The sequence below is a fragment of the Drosophila santomea genome, chromosome 2R, assembly GCF_016746245.2.
Source record: "Drosophila santomea strain STO CAGO 1482 chromosome 2R, Prin_Dsan_1.1, whole genome shotgun sequence".
In the NCBI taxonomy this organism is placed as follows: Eukaryota; Metazoa; Arthropoda; class Insecta; order Diptera; family Drosophilidae; genus Drosophila; species Drosophila santomea.
The window spans coordinates 8454537-8474931 of record NC_053017.2 but is presented as its reverse complement, the minus strand read 5'-3'; the positions used below and the strand labels follow the sequence as shown (position 1 = coordinate 8474931).

The 20395-nt window shown below is 39.7% G+C and overlaps 1 protein-coding gene across 1 annotated transcript; it reads right to left on the bottom strand.

Annotated features, from left to right (window-relative positions):
* Positions 1-18599: 18599 nt before the first annotated feature.
* Positions 18600-19619, bottom strand: LOC120445412 (chromodomain-helicase-DNA-binding protein 7). Its single transcript, XM_039625826.2, has one exon. The coding sequence runs from the start codon at positions 19519-19521 to the stop codon at positions 18775-18777; it is 747 nt and encodes a 248-aa protein (XP_039481760.1). The 5' UTR covers positions 19522-19619; the 3' UTR covers positions 18600-18774.
* Between the last annotated feature and the right edge of the window lie 776 nt (positions 19620-20395).

The following is a 20395-nucleotide window of genomic DNA, read 5'->3' as shown; positions in this document are numbered from 1 at the left end:
AATAACGACTTGAAAGAATATCATTTATAAAGCAACATGGAAATAGACTTGAGTATTCGGGAAAACTCACTGCCATCAGTTTGCGTCGGAAATGATGTTCCTTGCGGTCCAGCGCTGTTGCTGCTTCTCCTGATGATGTTGGACAAGGAAATGACGACTGGCTGCCGGGAAAATTTACTCCTTGACCAAGTTTTAACCATAAATGTAACTAACGTAGTTAAAGTTAGGCCCGCCAGCAGCAGTACAGACATCTGAAGTCAAATAATAATGCGGTTTTAAATGAAACAAGGTAGAACGCGTTGGTCAAGTTCCTCGACTATCAGATACCCGGTACTCAGCTAGTGGAAGTTCAAATGAAATTTCCACATTCTTTTCTTCTCATGAAAACAATATTTTCAAGAGTGGGACTTTTGGGACGAGATATGATTTTACAAATGACTTTATAACTACACTCTTTAAAATATTCCAATTCTAATTTATATTTACTATACCATCTAAAGAAGTTAACCAAGTAAGTAAATGTGTGATAATCTTCGGCTTGCCGAGGCTAGCTAATAAATAATTTTAAAACTTTTGTAAGTTAATTTTTAATGGATTTCTATGTATCCAATATTTTGATGTAGTTTTATTACATCTACTTATTATTATTGTACTGCTTTAAAATCGATTTTAATCGATAGGCCTACCAGCCCAGTTGCATTCAGAGCAATCAGCTTCAAATGGACCGCTCAGCTGCCACGCCCCGATGTTCAGTCCCCTTTCCGCCAAGCCCCCAAAACCGGAGGCCATCAACATCATCATTATCATTACCGTTATCCTCGTTGGTCGGCTGGCATTTCCGCTGGGCTCGAGAGTTGGCCAAGGGCCATTACAGAAGTTGACCAACTTTTAATACCCGCACTGGCCATGTTGCGCATGTGTAATCCCATTAAAATCCAATAAGTTAAATTATTTCCATTATTATTATGTGAACGCACTTTGTCGCCGTCCGTCCATCAGCTTATCCGCCCGCGCCCCCCGATCCTACTCTTTTGTGTCCTGCGTGATAACTGTTCATGTGGGCGTTTATCTCTTCTGTGGCTTTTGTCGTTTGCTGCTGTTTCTCTCCTCACCTCTACACTTAAAATATTTTTAAATTTATATTGTGTAAAAACATTTTATAAATAAATATAGTTGGTTGGTTCTCGAGCGTTTTCAGATTGCGGCTTTCACACGGACGAACGGTTTGTGCCTGGATCGACTCGCATTTTTCATTAAACTATTCTATATAATATTTATAATTTACTATTTTTAGATTTTTTTCCTTTTTGCTATTATATTTCAATAAAAAGGGTACATGCGAGTTGAAGAGATTTTGTCGCATCTGGTTTTGAGTGTACGGAGGGCTTAAAATCCGTCGGCAGCACTTTTGACCAATATCTGCAACACTTCAAATTCTGCTGGTTGATTCTGTTAAATCTGCTGGTCGTTGTTCGAGTGTGGTCACGCTCCCATTTCCCGCCCCGTCCCGTCCCGTTGGTCCCGTGTTTGTTGGCCATTAAATTGCATTACGTTCGTGCAATCATAATGATTACCAAGCCATTGGCGTTGTTGTTTCCGTTCTCGAGTTATTTGCGTATATTTTTTAATTACTTGGATGCTGGCTTCGAAGCTTAGGTGCGACTGGGGTTTTGAATGGGCAAAACTAAGATGATTGATTTCATCAATGAGTGCGGTTTGTGGGCGTGGCAATATTCGGAAACGAACTTGTGCTGCGTCTATGTTTTCTGGGATCTGCATGCTTAATTTCAACTTTCAAGGTTTTATAGTTTGAGGTCGAGACGTTTATACGGACTACTTGGGTAGTGATCCCTATTTTATAGGGTCGCTAACACTTTCTTTTACAAGTTACATACTTTTTAAGTAAAGGGTATAACAAAAAAATCATAGAAGTAAAGATATTTATTTCCATTACAAAATATTAATTCTGTGTTATTTAAATGGTTCAATTCGAGTGCGATGTGTGTTTCCTAGTTCGGAATAGTAAAATAATAACTATTTAAAATCGCCTCTGGCTTTCCTATTATAACTACTTTCTTCATATTTTTAAAGAACACCAGCGCAACTCTTTTGGCCGAAAACAAATGGCATTTAAGTGGGCCAAATAAACCAGATATAAACCAGAGTTTCATTCTTCAGATATTTCAATGAATGGGTATTACAAGGATTTGAGAACCTGAGAAACCAAACTCTTTTATAACTCGCTTACAATGGCATCGTTAATGGCCAAATCCACTGGATGGACGCAATCACCATCAATGTCCAGCAATCAATACTCGATGAGCTAATCGAAGGCAAAGCAGACCATAAATGCCTGTGAGCCACTTGAAAGTCATCAAAGCTGTTATCTAATGGAATTTTCAACTTTTGCTGGTTATTTTCCTTTATTTCCTCTTTCCCCATTCCTGCCACCAAAGGATCCATAATTAAACATGCAACGCATAATGGAGCTCTAATGGCTAATGAAAGGGGGATTGGGTTGTTTTGGGTGGCTTGGGAGGATTGAAAAGAAGATGGAGATGGAATGCAAGATGCCAGACGGTGTAAAATTTGCATTTTTCTCTGAAGAGAGCAACCGCCGCGGCAATGGAATTCAAAATTAACTCATTAAACTTGACGGCGGCCAATGCGTCGTATACATAATGGGCCAAGATTCCGCCAAAGATTAATGATTTTCCAGTGACAGCGAGAGGTGGAGGGATGGAAAACGTGAGATATACATCTCCGTGTTGGCGAGAATTTCCATGCAATTATATTCATATAAACTTCAATGCGCCGTGAAAATTCTCGCGATGAGCAGCAGCAATGAAAAACCGATTTGCTGTTGTGACAATTGTAATTTTTCACTCGCTTGCCTTCATTGTCCGAGTTAAGCCGACGGTGCCACTGGCACTGCCATTGACACGGCCACAGCCACTTCCTCAGCGCCTCGGTTCCAGAGATAATCAGAGGTTCCTCGCCGGGACTTTTCGTCCGAATTTCATTTAAATGATTACGGTTTTCCATTTCCCTTTTCGCAGTTGGCGCTTCTGTGTTTCTGTTTGTGTCTACGGTTGGCGACCATCACGTGAGGCATACATTTTTCATCAAGCCGCCCGTCTTTGGGGTATATTTTCACTCCATTGGCAACTGGTTCGGGGATGACCAATTGGCTTTATGACCCATTCCGACACACTTATTTCCTCCTGTTTATGTTGCTTCTCTTTTACGAGCCTCTTTCATTTTGTTAATCAATTTCTGTTTGCGTATTGCGTGGCGAACAGGCCTAAGACAACATTTTCGCATCACTCAAAAGGAAGATTCAGCTTTTACTATGCACAGAAGAAAGTGTTTACTAAATCTTTTCTACTTCTAACACCCTGAAAAGAATGTTTGCCTCCAGCTAAATGCTAAATAGTTTTGAGTTCAAGTCTAAACTAAAAATTTCGACATTCCTGAACCACACTTTAAATTGCCTGATGAACTTCACTTTTACTCCAGCTACTGGATAGTCATATACTATTTATAAATTCTGTAAGTATAGCTTTGTTAAGTGTATTGTTAGACAGAATTTTTTCTCTACTCTCTGTCATTTTGGCTTTTTATTTCAAGTTTAAGAAAAAAAATTTAATAAAATTATATAAACATACAAGCATTTGGCATACATATATACTCCAAAGTTTGGTTTAAAATCTAGCTCATATGAATATATTTTTGATTGCGGTTTGACTTAAAACTTGGCACATATAAATTATGCAAATTTATTTTTCGCTTCTCTGGCCTCAACGCAATGCCCCCAAGTGTTTCGAAACGTTTTTATAAATTCATTAGAAAATAAGTTTCATGTGGACCCCATGTCCTTTGAATCCTTCGCCTCCTGCATAATTTGAACTCCTCCTCAGCTACTAGAACTAAAATTGTTACAAACTACAAAATGATAAGTTGAAAGTTTAGTTAAATTAGGCTAAATAGGTGTGGGGTGAAAAATGGAACACAGTTGTGCAAAAGTTGGCATGTAAATAAATTTAGTTTAAATTTAAATGTTAAAGGAGCTAAAAACAAACAAACAAAATGAATATTAAATCAAAATACCCCTGATAGATTACATTGCACATTGAAATAGATGTGAAATAAAGCTTATTTAACTAAATTGCAATTACCGAATGAGGGGCAATTATGAAATATAAGTTATATAATATATAAAAGGGATTCGTAACCGCACCGCAGACATGATACAAAAGTAAGTGCAACATTTTTCGAAATATCCGCCATTTCCCCAACCGCTCGCAGCTCTTTTGTTGCCAGTTCAGAGCGACCGCAGCCAGTCCCTTAGCATTCGTGCAAGAGCGAAGAACCAAGAGCCAAGGATCGAGGAGCGGAGGACCAAAGGACCAAGGACCGGTCTCTGTCCCGGTGATGGGGCACTGAGTAATATTTATTATCACAAAACATTTGTGCAAATGTCCTGCTCGCATAAGCAACGATGCTGTCGGCCAGTCCTTGGAGAACATTTATCTTATTATCTTTGCATATAGCGGCGGCAGCAGCAGCAACAACGTCGCATAAATAAGACTCAGCGCGGCAACAACAATGCGATGATGAGCAACATTAGGCAAGGACAAACAGCGCAGGACGAAGGATTCAGAAGGGCTCAGGGAAAACCAAAAGTCAAGTCAAGCCAACAGACCGCAGAGACAACAATACAGGGGCGGAAAGTTGAAATTTTTGGCAAGGCCTTGCCAGTATACGTAGTATACGTGTCAGTTGGGGAACGACAGGGGAGCAGCCGCAAAAGTTGCTCATACGCCCCGTGCTTCCCCATTTTGCATTTGATTTGCTTTGTTTTTCCCATAACACTCACACATACCCATACCCATACCCATACATGGCAACTTTCTGCCTGTGGAAATTTTTTAATTGATTAAAGCCGCATTTGCATTGCAGCTTACAAGAAGCTTAACAATTTGCGTGTTCCCCCATATTATTTTTGGGGCTTTGGCGTTTATTTGGTTTTATTTTTGCTTGTTGTTTACTTTGAAAAGTTGCAGCTGAATTTGTTGTTGCGATTTGCTTCTGCATTTGCCATTTGTGGCCACTGCATCTACAATAATTAAAAATATACCTCAAGCTAATGGAATTCGATGGAATGTACATTTCTATGAAATATTTACACAATTTCCCAAATCCAAAACATATTTGTTTGCCTTAAAAATATATAAAGAATACCCACATTTAATGTGGAATATTGCAAAATGTTTTTCTAGCTATGCAAAATAAAATTTTGTTGGCATGGCATTGGATAAATACTTATACTAGTTTGGCAGTTCTCATTGTTAATAAAATTCTTTCTTTTCCAATTGATTTTACTCTAGATTTATACAATATAAATAGAGAAGCAATATATACGGGCAGCCAATCTGCAAAAGTTTTATTTATCGGCTTCTGTGACATTTTTTGAGCGCACCAAAAACAAGAAAAGGTGAAAAAACGGAATAAACAAATGGCTTCCAAATTGCCCACGGGGATTGCTGCTAAGGGAAAACCAGCTCTCCTGGGTTTTTAGGCTGGGCCTAAGCCAATCTGCTGCAAATGGAAAAATAATAAAATCAAAAGGCCAAAGAGGAGCCCAGCAAACGGGGCCGACAGAAAATTTCGTAATAAGCCCAACGAAAAACTTGGATTCATAATCAGGTCGAGCATTTCCTTGTGGCTGGCAGGGATTTTGGACCAGCAATGAAAGTTTTACAAGTGTTAGCATTGATTTTTGAACCGATTGTCATGTAAAACGACTCCAAGTCTCTTTGACTTGTTTTAAATTTATTTTGCGCAGATTCAAAAATGCATGGAAGCATCGTGGCAATATATATGCAGTCCCGAAACATCGGGCCGCCAATAAAACACTTTCAAACATGGTAAAACCAGGAAAAACAGGGGACAGGTCGTTCGCATGTTGAACATGCAAAACATTTGCCAATTTATCAGCGTTCTGCTTACAATATTATCATTGCTGTTATTGCTTCAATTTACTAGATAAGTTTTCGGCATTCACTGTTTTCCCATATTTGCTGTGGTCGCTTCAGTTACATAATATTCACAATGCCTGGCTATAGTGACTGAAGGTGATCTCTCCCAAGTACTACTTTATATTTATTAATTACTATTCTTAAAAAAAGTTGTATGGAAATATTTTATTTATATATCACTCCTATCACTGCTGCTTCATTAATAAAACTATTTCACGTAAACTACGCATTAATTTGATTGGATTAAACGGCTTTTTCCTTAACATCAACAGAAAGGGAATAAAAAGAACCCTTCGAGTTTCCGTCAATATTCTTGACTGTGCAGATTCCCATTTTCGCTAATGCTGCGTCGATTTTTCCTGCGCCACTCGAACGATTTCCATTGTCAGTTGTGTGTTTTGTGTTTGGCGCGCTTCACTACTAATTTTTGCCGCATGTTCATGAACCAAAAAATTGCTGTTCCCATTGGCAATCCCAAGTGCCACGCCCCCTGCATCGCTGCAGTTTGGCCCCATTTGCTGGCGTATGCGGCGTGTGTGCGTGTATGCGTGTTGGCCAACTTGCCGCTTTTGTTGTTGTGGGTTTTGTTGTCTGACAGTTGGCAGGAAAAATATTAACGATGCCACAGCGCTTTTAAAACACACATACCTACATCCACACAGTTCTTCTTTTTTATTTTCGGGCTCGGTGGAAAATATTTACTATGCTTTAACCGGTATTCTCGGTTGGTTATGTTCCTGTTTTTTCCGTTGTCGCTCGCACAGTTTTCAACTATTTTCGTAATTGCGGCGCATTGTCGCTGCCATTAGTTTTCCCTTACTGTTGTTCCTTTTTCATTCGGTGTTTATGGATCTTTTTTCTATTTATTTATGTTTAAAGTTCGTTCTATGTTTGAGAATTTATCAATTTATTTTTGGTGCTGTATAATTGAATTATTTTTTGACTGCTTTCCATTGCAGTTTTGTGTAGTCCTTTTTCTTCTTTTTATCTTTTAAAATTGGCAGTCATTTGGGTTCTCACTCAATAGCCCGCGAAAACGATGATGAAATATAGCAAGTTCTCAATTTTGGCTTGTGGGATCCATCCTCAGGGAGTAATTGAAATTCCATCGTTCTACCGATAGGAAAGAACTGAACCATCAACGGACGTTGGGGAAATGCACGATAAGTTCTTCTGACGTGGCCAATCATTTGGCTCGAATCCCTCCCCACATCTCCTTGGCCACCACCGCCTTTCTACGTGTTTCGCGTTGCAATTTTCAGCTGAGCTCATGTGCAAACGAGCAATTTTCGTCAGCCTGAAAGTAGAAACTCCGATGCAGCCTGAGTTTGATTTTGAGCTGCAGATGCAGCTTGCATTCAATCAGCAAAGCTGATCGACAATTGAATGCAATGCGATTTGTGCCAACGGAACGATGCAGGACCCTCAATATTCTGTCTTCACCAGCGTATTCATTTTCCAATTAGGGGAAGGGTAGCAAGGACTAATTGGTTCGTTTTAATGGGAGATAGTAAACTAGTCTGCCTTTTCCTGAAGTGCACAGGAAAAAAATGTGGGATAATGAGAATGGGGTACTTGAGAAAGTAGGAACTAATATGCCCTTGGCCGCAATTGTAGATGCTATTAAGTCACTGCGTGTAATTATTAATTTGTAAACTAATTAATTTGTAAACTAAGCTGCAGGATGGGTATCAGCCATAGCTGCAGTGGTTTTCGGCTGGTTAGCGCATTTTTGATAATAGTATGGATACTATGGTTTTCAGTTTTAGGCCTAACCTAACGATATACCTGTTTATTTGAACAATGTTTATAATTATTATTATTAGTTTTATTCAGTGTAGTTATCGTAAAAATCTTGTACCTTTATTAAATGCACGTGTAAGCTTATATAGCTTACTTATTCATAGAAAACAGGCAAACATGCCTCGAAATTAATAAAATATGCCTCCGCCTATTTTTGATAAGGGAAATCTAGAATTCAGTTTTTGACTTTTTCTTTTTTCTATTGAGTATTAAACACATTTAAGATTAATGCTTATTACTCCACTTTTAAATAAACCCGGACTAGCAACCACTCTTATATAATAAATTCTACTTTTTGTGTGTTCCGTTGGTTATTTCGCCAGTTATAGAATTTAATTATACCGCTCTGCATCGGGCTTTCTGCGTTGTGGTCTTCCTTTTTCTCCGCCCACGTACATTCGAAATGTTAAAGCTCTCACACTCTCATATTACGCATACGCCACGTGGGCTGAGTCAAGTGCGCGTGTGTTTGTGAGGCGCTATGGGTGTTTCGGTGGGTGCATGCGATATTGTTATGGACTGCGATGCGGTTCATTTGGTTAATGCACCTCATCTGGGTCAGCCTATTATTCACGGTGGCATTGTATAATGACAATTCCTCCGAGTGGTGTGTTCACGAGCGTGTGAGAGTGTGTGAGAGTGTGTGGACAATGCATGTGTGTGCGTTGAAGACACTACTCAGTGTGGGCGAGCCTTTGTTGCCTGGCAGGCTTTTTGTTTTGGAATTCTAAACTTTCGATGGTGGCTTCGTATCTCAAATGCCGAGGCAACCAACCACCTGGAACTCATGCCATTTTTGACAAGTTCCCACGTTTAAATGGCGGGAGGAAAGAAATGGCTGTTGGTGCAGCAAACGCACTAAAGAGCTTAGCATGCTTACGGTCTTAAGTGCATTATATTAACTTAATTCTCAGAGTTCTTTAAGTGCGTAATGAAATGAAACTATTTTAAAAAGTTGATACCAGCAAGTTTCTTGTTGTTTGGTTGCTTAAGAAATGTTACTAATATATGAGAAGTGCTAAACTAAAACTCGCTTCCCGGAATATTAATTATGATGGTAAGGAAAATGAAAATGAATTTAAAATAACTACTAATGTAATAATAAGTTGTCCGGTTCCCTGCTTAAGGTAACGCCCTTTTTAAGCTTCTGTTGGTGGCACCTTATATGCATTTTTCCCAGCATCAGGCTCATATATCGTTGTTTATGGGCCATTGTGTTAATGAAATTTCGTGGCCGCGTGCGCGAAAAAGGGCTTTCAATAAATAAAACAACGGACAGTGGTCGAGTGCTCGAGCATAATTACGCGTTAAGAAATTACAATAATTTTTAATTAACATTGCAAAAGGGCTGCACTTGCAACCAGGTAAATGAAAGACAAAAAATGAGAGGGCTATTTATGTATATTTGCGCGTTATGCAAATGCACTTGCATGCTGAGGAAGAACTGAAACTTAACGAAAATTCAGGAAAAAAACCAAAGAACTAGTGTCGATAAATCCAATTAAGTAAATGCATGGCTTAATAACGTTTTATGTGTGAGTGAAAAAACAAATGTGGGAAATCGAGAGAATCGGGATTTGCCATTTAAGACGCGGCCGAGATTGCAGCTGCAGCTGCCAGGATTGCATTTCCACCACTCGAGAGAAAGTCCTTCTTCCATTCCTCAATTGTCAAGGAGCACTTTCGAGTGAGCCACGCCCCTCACTAATTTTATCTATTTCTTGCACTTTGGCCAAAAAGCAATTGTCTTAGACAACGTTTCATCATCGAGGCAGACGTCGCCGCCCTCAAGTGGAAAAGGGCGTGGAAAAGGGGGTGGTGGGTGGAAAGCGGAAAAGTGGAAAACTGGTGGAGGTGAGGGGATGGGGGAAGGGCGAAGGGCACTTGAGCTTGAGCTTGTTGAAAATCAATTTCTTGCATCATTGTTTGCCAAGTGAAGTGCACTGGAAAATTTCTTCGTAGCCGGCAGAGCAGGGCGCCACATTCTGCTCAATCCTCCTGGCTGTATTAAAAATCAACGTATATTGATGCATCGAGTGCAAAGCCAAATGAAAGCAATTAAGCTGCTCAACTTTTCGACTCCACTCACAGAGCCATCACAGGGAAACCATGGGAAGGTGCTAGGAGGGGGCTTAGTGACCCCTGCTGAAGGACGCATTTTCTTTTTCCTCATTACTTTTGGCCAATTGCTGTCGTTGCTGCTGTGGCCCCAAGTCGCCTGCATCGAAGTTGGCTCTAACGAATCGTAATAAAGGAATTAGCCAGGCCAAAAAGTCCTGGTCATGTGAGGCTCCAAAATCTCAGCCATCCACTCTCTGCAACAATACCTGACATAGTCAGGGTCACTTGGCTCACACCTCGGATACAAAATTATATGTAACATTATAGCCTTTAAAGATGATGAGTATATGCAATTATTACGACTTTTTCGCCGTTTAACGTGAACTTTTCTGAGGCAAAACCAGTTTTCGCCCATAGTTAATCCTCTACAATAACTACATACAGACATGACATGCTGAGGGGAACAAATGTAATTTCCTTAGACTAGCCAATAAAGCTCGGAATAGCTATGAAAGTAGCAGAGGTCGTTTTCCCAAGAGTATCTTATCTCTCATTTCGCTTATCCTTTTGCCAAGGCTGCTTTGTTATTGCTGGCACCGCCATTCATTTCGTTGCACTAATTTGAGGAACACAAGCGCCAATTCCTTTTCGGGAAACAAGCGAACGGACAAATTTGCTCTAGACATCCTGTTCGCAGTGCCTTCCTCATCTTCTTCCTTTTAGTCCTGGGTGAAAAAGTTGTAATTCTATTTTCAAAATTCGTTTAGTCCTCTGTTTGTGCAAGAATACGTTATTTTCTTTGTGTGCCGAACCCCACCGAAGGACCCATCCCTATCACTCGAAAACACGAAATGAAGTTGCAAACTTTTCACTTTTTACTGATTTCTGTTTCTCCTCTTTCTTTCCCTACTCTCGAAAAAGGTTGTATCGCATTTTATCTGGTTTTGGCGTTGTAGCTTCATCGTAAATGTACTAATAAATATTCGTAAAACCAACCCATATAACGCAAAATAAAATGAATACTGTCTAAACATTAAATAATTATTTGTTTATATATTGAAGGGTATAATTCAATAACAACATAAAACACTTCGTTCTTCTGTTGTTTCTTCATTTCCTTTCTTTTTAAGTTGGAAACCTTCGTCTAGTTTGGCCATGCGTAGATCGGGGAGTGGATTTTCGCCAGGTGGTTCCACTGGGCGTTCCTTGGGGTGTTCTGTGGGTGGTTCCATGGGCGGTGCAGGGGCACAAAAATCGGGGGGTCGTCTCAACCGCCGCTGTCATGTCATCATCATGTTGATGAAGCAACCGGATGATGAATGGACGTGCGCCACAGTGGAGCTTCAATTGATGCAATCAGCGTAAAGTGACAGTTTTTTTTTGCAGCCAGCCATTTTTTTTCGCCGTCCTAAAGGTTCTTGTTGTTCTGGTTGTTGTTTCTGGTGGATAGTGTTGCATGTCGCACGTTGTTCGGTTTGTTAGTTGTCTGTGTTGTTGCTGCGGTGGCTGCCTTTGGTGTTGTAGTTGTCACTGGTTATATGACTGGCGGTTTGATGAGTTCGATGCGATACGCTTTGATTATTTTTTCTTCCTTATTTAAGATGAGGGATTCAGCAAGGTGGCTCAAAGTTCCTGAAATAAAATTCAGCTAGTATAAGCACATCGAGCAAATTAAAACCGATCTTTTTGCATAACTTGGTAATGGTTTAATGGCAATGGGCGTGTATAGAAAGAATTTTTGTGTATCATAAAGGTTTTTCGTGTAATATCCCTAATCCCAATCCATTTATCCACCCCTATTATACAATATTTATTTCCTCCAAAGGTTAACTTAGTTATCGATGAGTAGTTGTGTATGTGCTAGTAGTCCTCACGACTGGAAATATTTAAGTGGACCAAGAACGTCGGCACGCCAATCAAATTAACTGTTTGGTCAGCCAAACAAACTCTACCTATCATACAATCAGCTCCACTTTCAAAAAGCAGGATAAGCAAGCACTTTTCATCATATTGCCCTCCCAATCGCAAAATATGAAAAGCTTAAAAAAGTAGTTATATTGTGTGACCAATGGTCTTTTTCTGCTGCCATCGCTATCTGCAGGACAACAAATTCAACTTTTCTGTGCGATATGAAGAAATAGAAATTGCCTTTTGCCCAAATACACGCTAGTGGAAATCGCAATGGAAGCCAGGAGCAAAAGAAACGGGGACAAACAGCAAAAAAAATGGAAATTAAGTTGCCACAAAAGCAGATATTCAGGAGGCAGGCGGCAGGCGGCAGTCGGCAGTCGACAGTCGGCCTGAATAAATGCCCGAAATCAGCATAATGTAATGGAAACAATTTTTATGACAACAGACCAAAGGAATCCGACGTCGGATGGGATCGAATGGAGATGGTATGGCACGGGATGGACTCGAAATGGCCATGGCCATGGAAGGATGTTGTCTTCCTGGGGCACTGAATCAAGTCCTTGCTTTCGGATCCGGACCAATGTCAGCGTAAAACAGACAAATTAGCATTTTTTCCATTTTCCGGACCCGCCCATTTCGAGCGACCAGCCGACTAAATATTTGTCCGCCGACCGCAACTCAGCGAATGTATATATGTATACTTATAAAGAGAGTGACTGGTAAAATAGTTGAGTTGAGTTATTTTTGCAGCTGACCTAATTTTATAATGGAAAACTTGCGATAAGTCGGACCTCACAAAAAGTGCGCAAAATGGGGAAGGCAAAGGATCTGATACACTTGCAGATGGAACATGCTGCATAAAATGGGCTACAAAGTCCAAAAATGGGTTCCAAAAAAATATCTGGGGGATAAATGCGGTACTAGAAGCTCGATATGTTTTAAAATATAATGGAATTCACTTCCGCGATTATGATAATGGGGAAACAGTTATTGTAGTCAGGATTCCCCTTATAAGGGGCATGGGGAAAACTACTGAAAGGGCGACGACAAAAAGTAGATGGAGATGGAAGGGGATTTAAGCCGAGGATGACGATGGGGTGGACGAGAAGTTGCTCCCGGCAAATAAATAGCCTCTTGGCCTTTTCATTTCATTTCACTGCATAGAGCGAGCGAGACGGATGGAGCGGTGCGACAGGGAGGGCAATAGGTGGGCAAATAAATCTCTTTGTGCGGACCTGAATTTAATTTCCACATGCTCATGAATAATTTTCAAATTTTCAAATTCAGTAAAACGTGAAGCGTATTTCCGGCGACCCCCTCGCAAGCCATCCCCCGCAAGGACGACGTCGGCGTCAGGGGCTGGCACTCATCTCAGACTCAGTCCTTTTAGTCCTTTTTGGGCATAAAAAGTTATGTCAGCGGAAGATATATGGCCATATTAGGAGGGCCCCCAAATCCGCACCCACCATCCACCTGCTGAGATTTCAGCCTTCAAAGTCCTTTACATGAGTTATTTGCCCAGGATTTGCAGCGGGAAAAAGGGAAAAACCGGGATCCGCCCAAAATCAACTCAAATTCCTTAAATGCGAAAGAACCCTTTATTATTTTTACGCTCTTTTGTGGTTTAAAAAACTGCTGCCATAAATAACATCCACTTATTATATCTTTAATGGCTCTCCGGAACGACCGCGCTCTGTTCATTTAAAATTATTTAAAATACTCACCATTAAATGGGAAATATATTATGTGGCACTTCAATTAATGCGAATGTTGCGAGTGACAAAACAATGATAATTGTATGGCTGAGAGCTTGCGTCGTGTGAATCAATTTGAATGACCATCCAGACAGGTGTGATCCATAACTATAAATCAGTCTCGATTTAATACGAAATCGGATCGGAAAAATTAGTAAATTGCATGCAAACAGTTTCCTGTTACAAAAACGTGTAAATGTGATGCAGATAATGAGCCACTTAAAACAAAAAATAAATGAATCAAAATTAAATATAACTATACCAGAGCAGTGGTTTATTTTTATCTCTTTATTTTATTTTAATCCTAAAAACAACTGGAATTTCAATCGCAGTTATGTGACAATTTTCAAAATTAAAAATATCAAGATGACTATATTTACCTTTTTTTTTTTTAGCAATGAACAGATATTGTATTTTAATAATGTTGTGCACCTTTCGTCTCAGAAACTGCATGAGTATTATAATTAATACAAACCAAATTTGTTAATGAGAATGAGTTTTCTTTAAGTTGAGTTTTTCGGTTAATCATAATGGGACTTATAATGATAGTAAAATATCGAAAAATGGGTAAAGTGAATCATATTATCTTACCATTTGTAATCACCATTTTTAGGAACTATTACAAAAGTGAAATAAGTAAACGTGACTTAAACGACTGTCAGTGAACACAGGAATCACGGAAAGATCCGGGCTAATCACATATTTACCTCTTTAACATTAGACTGTTTGCAAAAACACACTTTCGTTTGGATTCGGAGGATTGTGTTCCACTTTGCTTTGACAAGTGGGCATAAAATAACACTCGGCAAAATGAGTCTAAATATTTATGAACCGCAGACGTCGACAGTCGGTAAAGGGGAAACTAAGCAGGAGTGCGTAAAGCCCACTTCAATGCATTTATTTTGCGAATTTCATTTATCAGCGAACTCTTCAGACGTCAGAGAATCTGGAAAATCCCCCTTGCCCACTGGTTCGTGGAAAACAAGGACCACAGAGAAGCTTATCGTGGCAAATCCTATTGTCGTCATATTGACATAACCGCACCCCGAATGTAATCCACCACAGGAACCACCTTTCCGTTTATTCTGTCGCGCACCACCAACCATCCGTCTTCCCAGATATTTGGTAGAGATACAACTCGCCACCGACCTTTGTCCTTCGAGCCATCCTTGCCTTCGCCAGGACTTTTGAAGTGTCGAAGTGGCAGTGGAAATCCCACTTGCAGATGTGGCACCTTTAGATACATTTTCTTAATATGCGAAGAATGTGCCTTATGACTTCAATCAAAATCTCTTTAAATTTGTTGTTAAAGTAAATCAGTTCCATATTTCATTTGAGGAGGAACATTGGTCACGGGGTTAAGTAGACTCCTTTCTGGTAATTTCTGCAGCTTCCACTTTAATCCTTGCTGGTGGAAATACTCCCTCTGCTCCACTTTATGCCGCAGCTTCTTGACATTGTCATCCTGTTGCTGTAGTGTGTATCCTGCGCTTCAGTGGCTTAAGTTCGTACTTGGCGCGACTTATCTTCTACAGCGACTTGTTTGCAAAATGACAAAATGAATGGTGCGGTCATCTTGTTCGTCGAGGTCCTTCCATTATCCTTGCCGCTGCGTTGGATTCCTCAGCATTTCGTCAACATTCACTTGGTCGCCTGCTCGCAAAGCATTTCCTTTGGCGAATGGTTCGCAATGACAAATGAATTGGTAGAGAATACAGCTAGCACTTGGTCCTGTTCCTAACAAAGATGGGTGGATTCGAGATGGATTTGTTGTGTGTGCTTGTCGGAGAGATAATAAATATAGTTTACAATAGTTTACAATAGTATTTAAAAGTGACAAGTCAAAATCAGGGATGTAAGCTAGAACAGGACATTTATATTAATATAAGAATACTATTCTATATAGACTATAGTAGGGGAAAACCCATGTGGGCCTCATTTGTACAATTTGCACTGAACGTATGCATAATCATCTTAAATTGTGGTTGTATGCCCATGCAAATGCCCCATTATTTAAGTTCATTTTTTTTTAAGAATTGCACACTCTGGCCATTCTATAAATTTGCGGCCTGCCGCACACACTTTTTATTCGTGGCCAAAATGCAAAGTGCGCGCCATCATGTAGCCAACGATTTCGAATTCCGAACTCCTCTCCCCAAATCCCCGGGAGTTCCAGGTTCGAGTTCCGAGCGCGGCGAGGAATGAGGCTGGAATTCCGGGTGCCGGTCATGTCGTAATTAGCGGAGCACGGCGTTGCCGGCGATAATTAATGACGGTGGTCACGTTGGTTTCATGTCGATTTCATTTCATGACACGGCCCCAGGCATCCAGTCCACCCACCTCCCCACCATCCTTCCAATCCATCCAATCCCTACACTCCACCTACTTCCTCTGGTCCATGCGGTGATTTGTCAAACGCTCTCATTGAAAAGAGAAAAACTTCTTCGACGTCGGAAACTGCATGTAAATCCACATTAAATTGATTTTCTATTACCCGAAAAAAGTGAGAGAGTTTGGCTTTTTACTGTATTCGTCACTTCTGCTCCATTTCGCTGGGCCTTCATTAAGCTCTGACCAATTTGAAATTCAATGCAATTTGAACTTTCAATTCAGTTGAGTTGAGTTCAGCTCAATTCGATTCATTCCGATTCGATTCAGGCTGCGCATAATCGAATAATTTATGGACGCGCTCGCCCAAAGTTTACCCAGCGGAGCGGTTTCTTTTTTAAAAAAAATCTAGTATTAAATTTCTAAAATATTTATTTAGTCACTTAAAAAGTAAAGCAGTAGTTTCTAATTGTTATCAGCAATACTACTGACTGTAAAAAATCGTTGCTAGTTTGGTTTTCATCCAGTTTTAGCCTTTTAAATACATCAAATAGCTAAGAAGCTTTTCTAATTCAAGTTTTATCAAATGTACTTTGTTTCAGAATACGGAATATTTACATATCACTTGATTTGCCACATTTCTGAATAGATAGCAGTCCAGTTGATTGGAGTGCAAATGCCAACGCAGCTTGTTAACTAATTGAGTGGCCTTTCTCGAGCCATGGCTTCATATGGCTACAAAATTAATTAAATTCACTTTGTTTGATAACCCGCGCTTATAGAAACTCTCAGTTTGAAAGCGATGGATGGATATCAGTGATGAATTGAATAATCCAAATTGTTTGATTTTCTTCAGCTCCTTTGTTTGACATAGCTAGAGTTTTATCAAATATTTGCATACAAAGCACACAAGCATACAATGACCATCAGTGAGTTTCTGTGCGTGTGCGGATATATTTAAACGGTAAATACTTAATGCTCTTAGCCTTAATGCACTCGACATGAAAATGAGTTATTTGGATCCCCAAATTGTCTACGCAGCAAAACCAGCTGCTTTTCACCTCGGAGGAAGTTGCAAATGCATTTTGGCCTAATCCGATCTTCTTCAGAAAATCTTTAAGTCCAATAAGTGATTTACGTTTCATCATAAAGTTATTAAGCATAAGTTGGAGTCTTGTCCACTCTTTGTCCACCCGTTTGTCAAAAGATAAATTATTTGTTTATTAAGAACGAGAACTAAGGTATGGCCCGCAGTAATAAACAAACATAATTCAACAATTATCCTTCGTCCTGTATAGCTATCCTGCTGGCCAGAATTATTTGAAATGCAGTGAAGAGGTTTAGAGTAGACTTACCATATCGCATACGTTTGCAGGCTTTACTTACGTATTAGGGTTAATAAGGGTACTGATCTTAGGTTCTGTCCATTTTTACGGATAAATTCAGCTGCCATTTTTGTTTAAAAAAATAATAATTTACACTTGCAGTCTATCACAGTTTACTCGTACTTCGTTGTCATCAACCACTGGCTACAGCTGGTTGAAGGGGACCAAATGCTTGGAAAAACAGATCTGACCCGATGTCAACCAGCTACACACAGCGTTGCAGGAATATGCGTTCTGGAATATGGCGAAATTAAGCCGAGTTTCAGTAACACATTTGGCTATACATCCATTTTTGTGATATCAATGCGCTGGCAGTGGCATAAATCAATTCGCACTAATTGCGCGCTTTTGTTGTGAATTGTTTTATTATTATTCTTCTTAAACGAGAAAAATTAATTGAATAAAATAAGCACGCGCACAGGCAATAAATCACAATGCATCGGTCAGTCGTCATTGACAACCATTTTTTTGCGCCTGAAAAGCGAACTATAGAAGCTCCTAGTTGAATGCACTATGAACACTCACCGCGGATTATCGGTATTCAGTTTTTGCACGGTTTTAGTTTTTATTGCGTCCCTAATAGTTACTATACACAGATTAACATATATAGTCACTGAAACGCAAAATTACGACTAACGCTAAATGTGAGTTATTTAATTATAGAATTTTAAAGATAGCAGGTTGAAATAGGAATTCTATTCCCCCTAATGAATTCTCTGAAATTTAATTCGTCAGCTTTAATGCTTTGTCACGACCAGGATCACATATCCTACCCACCCCCGCCCGTCCTTCCTGCCACTCATTCATCCGATTGTTGTTTTGCATGCGGCACATTAGCTTCATTTGTTCTATTGTTTTGATTATGATTTACAATGCCCAGTGCGCAGCTTTTGTTGCTCTGCTGAATGAGCGTTTTGTGTGTGTGTGTGTTGGTAAGTGTGCGAATGGATGGATGGATGTGTGCGTGAGTTTGTGTTGAACAAAGAGTAATACATTTGCATAGGGAAAAAAGAAATTAAGAGAGTGCGGCATTTGGACCACACAATAAATTTTATTTTATCCCTGCAAAACATTACCCACTATTTAAATGGTCCTTTGTACATCGTTTTTCCTCGTTTTAGCCAAACACTCACAAAAGTGTTATAAACCCTCATTACACCACTGGGTTTGAATTTCCTCAGGGGAAAAACATAAATGGTGTATATTTAATAATTAAACTGAGGGACAAATGTACTGAAATTGTACAAGACTTGTAAGAACCTATTAAAGGGTTCATTGTCGATTTAAATCTAAAAAAATTTAATTTACAAATTAAATTTTCTAATTTAAAGTAAGCTGAGAAATCGACCGAATTATATTATTATTTACTAATTAAACATTTTGCAATCACAATAATTTCAAATGAATAAATCGCTGAAATTGAAGATGAACTCAAGAAGTACTGTAAATTTGGGCACGAAATTATTCATATTATACAAGTTCACAATAGTATTACTCCTCCCTATTGACGGTGGCGCTGCCAGAGGCGGTGGGGTCCGGAAAAAAGTGAGCATCCAGTTTTTGAACACCTTCGGGAGTGCTCAGATCAAAGGCGAACTTCAGATACTTGTCGAAGTAGTTCTTGGTGCGATTGGTGTTGTGGCGGGCAGTACGATGGGTAATATTGGGCGATTTATCGGCTCCCTTAGCCTTCTGATCCTTGGATTCCATCGGTTCCTTAGACTCCTTGGTTTCCTTCTGGTCTTTGGGCTCTTTAAAATGCCTAAAACTCTTGGGTTCCTTGGGAGCTCGCATCTCCTTGGGATCCTTGAAGACGAGTTCTTTGGTTTCCTTACAATCCCTTGTCTCCTTGGGACTCGGTTTTGGATGGCTGCTTCTTGGGACTGACGATCGAACAGTGTTTAATGGCTGGCTGCCCACATTACCCGCGCTTTGGTACCTCGGAGCCACTTGAGCATTTCCTCCTCCAGCAGCTCTGATCGGATTTTTGGAGGCCTGAGCCAGATCAATGTGGTTATTTATCCTGGTCATATCGTGAATGGTATCCTTGGAAGTTGGTTCTGGTGCCTGCGCCTTGGATAGTGCCCCGTTTCTGGTACCCCGTTTGGAACCCATTTTAGGAACTTTCTCCTTGGCCAGCCCACAATCGGTTCCCTGTTGTTGATACGTAGGGATCACCAAAGGATTCTTCAAGCGGGTTGGCTTCGCTTTGCGATGCGGAGCTGAATTAAAAGCCATTTAGTTTTCGAGACCTCGTTGAACTGGAACTAGTAATGAAATGAGTTTTTGAATAAAATAATTTAAATGATTATAGCAAGGCCAATTACACTACTTGATGGCAAATTCAAGGATTGTATGAAAAATTCGATTTGGTGCCTATATATAATATATTATATTATATATAAATATATTATGAACTTGTAGCTCAGAAATATATCTGCGCTGCTCCGATTTTGGTCTGGTCTTTTTTTATGGGGGACTCTTGTGAGAAGTTGTTATTGCTCAATGATCAATAAATTATTATTATTTATTCATCAGACTGTAGCACCAGAGTTTAGAATGTACAAAAATAGAATTAGAAGAATTCTGGGGAAAATAACCCGACAAGTATTTTTGAAAAGACTTTGGAATCCATTGTGAACACTTCTGTTTTTCTTTTTCATGCACTACAAAAAGTCCAGGCTAAAATGCGAGTAATTTACCAAAGAGAAATGCAGAGATAAAAAGACTTTATTTTTGCTGGATTACTTTTACAGGACAGCTGCTAAAATGAAAAGAACAACAAAAACAATTAATTCCGGATAAACACATTTTATAATTAAAAAATTCCTTCGCCTTTTTTCTGGCTTGCTCGGTAAATTTTGTTTTTGTGTGAGCTCGCAAAAACAAAGGCAGCGTATAAAGTGAAGGAGTTAGGGAAAATGAGTGCGAAGAGAAACCGAAGTCGAAAAAGGAGCTTATAGGAGTGACAGCTGAAAAGGAGCGAAGCGAAGAACGTCAAACCAGGATTTATCCAAAAGTCCAGCCGCACACGACGTATACGCAATATTCCTTTGATTTTGACAGAGAAATTTAATCATCTTTTCCGAGAAAAGCAAAAAGTCCACTAAGC